Consider the following 8,545-nt stretch of genomic DNA (forward strand, 5'->3'; position numbering starts at 1 on the left):
GCAGAGACAGCAAGGGTAACTACATGAGGAATAATAGAAAATGAGTCAATGGCTCTTTGTTTCTCTTCTTGAAGAAGTAAAGAGAAAGCACGAATAACTGAAGGAGTAGGATCCATCAGAAGGATTTGAGCTCAGACACAAGAAAAAAGTTCATTAAGCCCCATTAAGAAATCCATCAGGTACTCGGTTTGAAGGAAGTTGGCCATGTCACGGATACCTCCATAGTGACATGTTCCACAGTTGCAATAAGGTCGATATGTATTAAGTTCATCAATGAAAGTTTTAAACTTAGTGAAATGCATACTCACTGAATCTTGATTCTGAGCCAGAGTTGCAAGAGTCATCTTGAGTTGAAAGATTCTTGGAGCATTTTTCTTCTGAAAACATTCTTGTAGATCAAGCCAAGTAGTTCGTGCGGAATCAGCAAAAATAATGCTAGCAGATATAGACTTTGAGACTGAATTCAAGATCCACGAAATAACGATATTGTTATTTCGAATCCATGCCGGAAGAAGTGCATCAGTTGGATGAGGAAGAAAACCTTCGATGAAATCAAGCTTATTTTTAATAGAAAGGCCGATCACCATGGCTCACTCCAAGAAATGTAATTATCTTCAATCAGAGGTTTCGATACTAGAATAAAACTGGTAGTATCATTATGATGAAGATAATAAAGATTGAGGTAAGTTTCAGATTGATGTTGAGAAGTTGAAGATGTGAAGGAATTATTTGGAGGAATAACTGTAGGGCAGGCTGGTTGTTCAGTGTTGAACAGAAGACTTTCGTTACTCATGGCGGAAGGTTGAAGACGAAGAATAAAATGGAAGAGTAAAATTAAAAGAAAAAATAGAGGAAAAATTGCTCTAATATCATATTAACAACCAACATTCAAAAGAGTGAATATTTTCACATATTTTATTAAAGGAATTATGAGTATATATATATATATACAGATATGGGCTTTAACAAACTGATTAGGCTCAATCGAGTATCCATTATCGAGCAACGAGTATTGTATCGAGTATTTTAAGAACTATTGATAATCACCATCGAGTATCATCACATCGAGCATCAAGTATTTTAAGAACTTTAGATAATCACCATCGAGTATCATCTCATCGAGCACCGAGTATTTTAAATAACTTCTAATACCCCCCAAATTTTTTTCCATCTCCCTTTAACCTTTTTCTCACTTTTTTTTTTCAATCTTAAGCTTTTCTTTCCCTTAAACTTATGTTTATTGATTAGATGTCCGAGTTTTTTGTAATATTTACATCCAACCTTGGATTTTTCTTTCCCCTCTTCTGTTGAGCTTTGTTTTCCTTTTTCCTTATTATTTTTCTTTGACTTGACCTTGACAAATAAGCCTTCTACACTAGGCTTGTCTTCCTTGCTAGTTAGGAGCTCCATCTCTCTGATTTTAAGAGCTGAAATGATAATATCAGTAGTTAAGGAATCTCTCCCATATTTTAGGACAATCTTTACATCTTTGTAGGAATCCGACAATGAGTTGAGAAGCACAAAGGCTTCATTATCTACCACAATCTCTTCTCCTTGAGTCTTGAATTCAGTAGTTATTCTCTTGAAGTCATCTAGGTTCTTTGTCAAGGATTTAGAAGCACTCATCTTAAAGGTAAAGAACCTTTCCCTTAGGAAAAGTTTGTTGGGTATATTTTTAGTCTCATAAAGCTCATTCAACTTGCTCCACATCTTAAATATTGTCTCTTGGTCGATCACTTGCCTTAGGACACTGTCAGACAAATTTAAAACAAGTGTTCCATGAGCAATTAGCTCCATGTTCTCTTTTTCTTCTTAAATTACAGTGATTGGCAGCTTGGCTAGATCCTCTAGGGCCTTATGTGCTCTTTGTTGTCCCAAGATGGTCTTGATCTTGGCTTTCCACAAGCCAAAGTCTCTTTTCCCATCAAATTTTTCAATGTCATACCTTACTACTGCCATATTTGATTCAAATTCTATCTGAAAAGCTACAAAATTTTACTTCTTTAGAATCTTGACTAATCTTGAAATTTTCTTGCAGGTTCTGATACCACTTGTTGGACTTGATATGTAAAATGGACTGAGAATTCACTGCACTCTTTTATCTGTTAATGCTCTTTAGGGCTTAATGAACCCAGGCTCTATAGTGAAAATCGGATACCACCTTTGTGAAAACACAAACATAAACCAGTGTGCTGAAAGCATAATCCGTGTGAAGAAAATCTCCACCCTACACCTTGACAGTTGAGATTAAAGATATGCACTTCTTATAATTTGTAGAACTCTAATGACTATTCCTTTCTTTTCTTTGTTGCAGAGAAAACCGAGAGAAAAGAAAGGAGAGAACCTGAGGGAGAGGCTACCGGAAATCGCCTGGACAATGAGGCTGCTATCGTCTAGCCGATTGGAGGTAAAGCAAGGAGTCGTCTAGACGATAAGGGAAGAGTCGTCTAGACGATGAAGGCTTTACTAAAGATCGTCTAGACGATGGGGTTTGAAGTCACCAATGGTCTACACGATAGAGGTGCTGAGGTAAATGATCGATGGCTAAACGGTACACGATAGAACAAAGAAGATCAGGGAAGAAGATGAACACGATGCTTTACGTGGTTCGGCCAAAGATAGCCTACGTCCACGGAGAAGCTGATGGATTTTTATTAGGGGATTTGCAAGATTGTCACAACATAAGTTTGATAGCCTTTCTTGATCACTTCTTTTTTTTCACTCTCTTACTTTTACATGTAGTTATGAAATGTATCTAAAGACAACTTGTATGTAACTGTTTTCTAACAACCTTGAAGTTGTTTTCATCTATCTTTAATAACAATAACTTTAATTATCTCTAAAATAAATTCGTCTCCCACTTTCTATTAACTTTTTCCTCTCTAAAATTTACTTATACCTTTCATTTCTTTTCTCTCCCTTTAATGTGTTTTGTTCTAAAAAAAATTAAATTTTCAAATTTTCTCGGTCAACTCTTCAACAAATGGGAAAAGAAGAATAAATATATATATTGAAAATTGGGGCATATATGGCCCTCCATCGGTTGATTTAGTCTCCCTTCCAAAGTTTCCATTAGGAACTTTCCACTTTTTGAGTATCAAAACCAACTTGTACGCACTTGCATGATTTTGCCTTAATTTCCATTACTCTCTTTCCAACATTGACCACCATAGATATTTCATTCAACATCTTCGAGTACCAATATTTGTGTAACTTACCTAACATATTGTTATGTGGTAAATTTTTCTTTTTCTAAAAAATACTTTTTAAATATGTTTCCCATTTGTGATTGAAGAGAATGCATGAATGATCACGAAAAATACTTGAGAGATCTTGAGTTGATTTGGTCTTTATACAATCTACCCAATTGTCCAACCATAGTTTTATCCCATAAAAAACTCTTAACAAAAAGAAAATATTTTTTATGAGTTTTGTTAGTTTTACAATTAGAATGGATGGCACAAAGATGGGTGTAATGATGCACCAAGTACATTGGTCTTTACCCAAAAAATTTCTAGGTAACAAAATTTCCCCCTTTGCCTACCAACTAGATATGCTCTTCACTCCTAAACTCTTACTTTCCCACACTTTATTTCTTTTTTTCTTTTTTACTTTTCCACACTTATTTATCTATAAATTTGCATCTCATTTTCATTAAACATCACAAGCTTGTAAAAGAGAGCCATTGAACAAACTTTTGTAGAAATTTTTCTTTAGCTTGTGAGAACTTTTTTAATATTTTATTTTAGAGAAATATGGGGAGAGGAGTTGGTTTGGTTTTGGGTTTAATTGCGGTGGTTTTTGTTCACCATGCCACCGGTGAGACGGTTCATGTTGTTGGAAACTCCGACGGTTGGACGGTTCCGCAGGGCGGCGCTGCTTTCTATTCCGACTGGGCTGCTAGAAACAACTTCTTCATCCGCGATTCTCTAAGTATTAATCTTCTCTCCATCCTTTCTTCTTCAATTTAACTTTGGTCTTTTAACTCTCCGTTGCATCGTTTAATTTTTCTACTTTTAAGTTTTTTTTTTCCTCATATGTATAATATAAATGGTTAAGATTTGTTTGATAATTATTTTTAAATATATATTCCTGCTCTCACATTTCTTACAACCTTTTCATTTTTGTTCAGATAATGTTGAAAATACGAGTCAAATAGATTTTTAATAACGACTACCCAATTTGGTAGCCATATTTTGTTTTTGTTTTAGTTTTTAATTTTGGTTTTTGAAAATTGTGTTTGTTTTTTTAAATAATTCTTTAATCTTAGTTTTTATATTTTTAGAAACAAAAACTACTTTTTTTTAAACGTTGTTTGGTAACCATTATATTTTTTGTTTTTGGTTTTTTAAAATTAAACATATTTCCTCCCAACTTCTAACCATGATTTGTATTTTCTTAAATACAATGATTAAATTCTTAACCAAATTCCAGAAACAAAAACAAGTTTTTAAAAATTACTTCTTTTTAGTTTTCAAAAATTTGCTTGGTTTTTTAAACATTGATAAAAAGTAGTAACAAATGAAGAAATTTGAAGGTGGGAGTAGTATCTGTAGGTTTAATTTTCAAAAATAAAAAATCAAATGGTTACCAAACGGAACCTTAGTTTTCAAATTTTGGCTTTGATTTTGAAAACACTCATAAAATATAGACAACAAAATATAGAAACCAAGTGGTATCTATATGCTTAATTTTCAAAAACTAAACGGTGCCTACTTTTTTTAGTTTCCAAAAAAACTTGTTTATATTTTTGACATTTGAGTAAGCATTTAATTGTTTTTTTAAGAAATATGAAAATCAGAAAAAAGAAATACGGAGAAATTAAACAAGCATAAATTATAAAAATAGAAAACTAAAAATAAAATTATTGTCAAATGAGACCTAACTAAACTTCTTAAAATGAATTCAACCGAATACCCATAATCTTGAAAGTTTAGAGCACCACTGCATACTTAACACAATAATGATATGAGTTTATGAACAAACTCATATTTTTAACATAAATTGAATATCAACATCAACATCAATATTTGTTATAAGTGTTGTAAACATTTGTTGTCGGCTCGAGTATATATGATTTAGGTATATATATATATATATCATCAACCCCACCTTAACCTTAAAAAATCTAACATGTTTTTTCTTTTAGCATTTAACTTTGAGACAAACATGCACGATGTCCTTAAAGTAACAAAAGAATCCTTCGATGCTTGCAATTCAAACAATGCCATCGGCAACGTCATTACTACAGGTCCTGCCACAGTGAAGCTCGACACCGCCGGTGTGCATTACTTCATTTGTACAGTCGGCCGACACTGTTTTGGAGGTCAAAAGTTATCTGTTACCGTCTCCGCCAATACTCACGGCGGTGCAATCCCACCTTCTACAAACACTAGTCGGCCACCCGCCGCAAACACTCCGATTTCTCATGATAATGCCTGTGCTCCAACTCCTGCAAATTCGCCGTCCTCCTCACCACCTATCCATGGTGGAACTCCCTCGGCTCCGGCGCCTTCCTCATCCACTGTGTTGATGGCAACCCTTTATGTCACTTTGTCCGCCCTTGTTATGAGCTTGTTGTTCTAGATCATTTGGATTAACTTTGTGTTTGTTTTTTTTTAGTTGTCTTTTTAGATTAATAAGTCGGGGTTGTTAATTTGGTTACTACTATTTAGTTTGTTTATTGAGAGTTGAGAGAGAATAATATTTGAGTGATGGAAAATTTTTCGGTTGTATTCCTCCACGGCGTTTATATTTCTTACATTTTAATAAGTTTTTATGCTAGATTTTGATATTTTTTTCAAATTATTCCATTTTTTCTTCATGATAAACTTACATGGTATTTGAGGTAGTGAATAAGAAATTTATTTGAAAAATGTGCATCTCGGGCTACATCTATTGTTGAGTAACTCACTCCAGTATTCAATTACAAGTTGTCGATAACCCTTTTTATTTCTTTATATATATATATATATATATATATATATATATATATATATATTTCACTTGTGATTGAAAGAGTCTATGAAAATAGGGATAGATTGGGCTGGATATAAGTATTACTCAATTTATTTTGTAATTCTTTATGAATTTGGATGATAAATTAGAAATTTTAAGGGGCTAAAATGAAATAATTATATCACATAATTAAAATAATTTAATTAAATCATATATAGTTAAATCCCTCTATTAATTTGAACAATTCAAATTAATCCAAAAACTTATTCTCATTTAATTCTATTGAGCTACTAAGGGGATCTCATGGACCTGTAGCTTGAATCTCCAACGATACATGAATAATTAATCAAACTCTTTAATTAAAATATTCACCATCCGTTAACTGTCAAGCACTCCACTAAAGACCGAAAACAGCACTCTTCGCACTACAGATATATTTCTGTGTCTATTGAATATAACAAATCAACAGTACGATGCCCCTTTCACAAATTGCCCTTAAGTACAGTTGAGCCAAAAATTACCGTTTTACCCCTATAGTTACATTTAACTCCTTAAGTACCATTGATCTCTCTAGTGAACAATAGATCATAATCCAACTATGACTAAACCCCTCTCGGGCTAGGAGAGGGTGTGGCGTCACATTGTTCAACCCCTAGAATCAGCCCTTAAGGGAGTAATTTATCTACTTACCCCAACCTCGAGGAAGGAGTGAATTTCTTCTTGTGTAGCTGTGTTCGCAACTCCCCAATCAGACAAATTTCCAAAATGGTAGGCATGTTGAGTCGGCAATCTGGCCACTCTCACCCATATAAATCAAAGGATCGCCCTCATAGGCACGAATTTACAACTCACTTATGTTTCAGGTCATGTTATTTATGGTCATCCTAGTGAAATATAAGTCACTATTATGAACGACGTTATATAAATAGACTAAACATTTCCTGGTTCAGTCTTATACAAACTCCTTTGTATAGAATATCTCTGCTCACATGTCTATACATGAATGATTAGGATCAAATCATTTGTAGCACTTTACATCAATTGTAGCACCTACAAAACAGGTCATACTCGTAGTGTCACCAGGATAAGATTCCCATTCTTATCCATCTACTACAGACCATTTAGGTTATTACATAAACATGATCGATTCGTATGTCTCTACATACATGTTTAAGTTACAAGATAACCTTGGATATTAGTTTATTGGTTTGTGGCTAATGCAACTAAAAAAGGAATAAAATATCATATATTTTATTAAATAGACATTGAGTTTGAATAAGTATCTTAGTTTATTGGTTTGTGGTAAAACAATTAAAACATTCAATGGTCATAGACAAAATTGAAGAAAATATTCAAGCGTTTGTTCAAAAACTGTGTTTCAAACTACAGGACCCAACGAGAGTTTAGGGTATCATCCCCAACAAAAATAGAGACGGAGAGGGAGACTCCCCATCAGGAGAAACAGATCCCCGTAGGGATCCATCCTTGGTTCCTTTTTTTCTTTTTTTTTTTTAAAATAGTAACTCGTTGGATGAGTGAAATAAAAGTAAATAAAAATAAAAATAAAAAATAAAATCTTAATTTTGTAACTCACAGTAGTGTTTGGTTTTTATATGAACATAATAACCACAAATGGGTTAATAAGAATAATTGGTGAACAAATTTATCCATCTTGAAACTAAGTAACAAAAATCTCTCACAATAAACCACACTCCAAAAAGTTTGAAAATGAAAGAAAGACTAATTTCAGAAGAATTCTTATATTTCCTTTTTTTGATTCATAAAAGGCAACCAAGCCCACATTTATACAGAGTTTCCCAAATTAAGGTTTTGAGGAATAATTGAATGAATGAAATCTTTAAGGTAGTAAATTACAGGTGGCCCAACCTGCGTGAAAGGGAATAAATGAAGGAATAAATCTGTTGAGGGGAATCGTAACAGATTCAACCCATTTTGTCATTTTCTTTAGTAACTTTCCTTTGTGACGTGGTGGTCTTTGTGTGACGTGTCTCTTTTGACTTGTCCTTGTTGGCACATATTCTAACATCCCGTCTAAAACTTGTAGGGAGGTCAATGACCCCAAGTTTGGAACGTAAGCAGAAAAATTGGGAGTGCATTCGTGGTTTTGTTAAACATTCTGCAAGTTGATCGGAGGATGGAACATATCGCACTTCCAGTTTTCCTTTGAGAATGTGATCCCACACAAAGTGCACATCAATTTCGATGTATTTAGTTCTAGCATGAAAGATAGGATTGGAGGCAAGAGTTTGCGCACTAACATTATTACACAAGATGATAGGTTTGTGACTGGTTTGTATTCGAATCTCAACTAAGAGTTGTTGGAGCAAGATTATTTCGGACGAAGAGTGAGCAATAGCACGATACTCTGATTCTGTGCTTGATTGAGCAACGACTGTCTGCTTTTTCGAGGACTAAGAAACAACATTGTTTCCAAAGAACACACAGTAAGCTGCTACTAATTTCCTGTCATCAATGTTCGATGCCCAATTAGCATCTGAGAAGGCAGAGATGTGAAGATAAGGACTGGGTTGGAAGAGTAACCCATAATGTCTTGTACCACTGACAT

The 8,545-nt window shown here is 33.9% G+C and overlaps 1 protein-coding gene across 1 annotated transcript; it reads left to right on the forward strand.

The window, feature by feature from the left end:
• The first annotated feature begins 3,557 nt into the window (after positions 1 to 3,557).
• LOC120086716 (cucumber peeling cupredoxin-like) lies at positions 3,558 to 5,805 on the forward strand. The gene is made up of 2 exons (XM_039043490.2): positions 3,558 to 3,933; positions 5,150 to 5,805. Exons 1-2 carry the CDS (start codon positions 3,756 to 3,758, stop codon positions 5,584 to 5,586), a joined length of 615 nt encoding a protein of 204 aa, XP_038899418.1. The 5' UTR covers positions 3,558 to 3,755; the 3' UTR covers positions 5,587 to 5,805.
• The last annotated feature ends 2,740 nt before the right edge of the window (positions 5,806 to 8,545 follow it).

Source organism: Benincasa hispida, chromosome 9 (assembly GCF_027475165.1).
Source record: "Benincasa hispida cultivar pf3 chromosome 9, pf3_genome.v1.1, whole genome shotgun sequence".
Classification (NCBI taxonomy): Eukaryota; Viridiplantae; Streptophyta; class Magnoliopsida; order Cucurbitales; family Cucurbitaceae; genus Benincasa; species Benincasa hispida.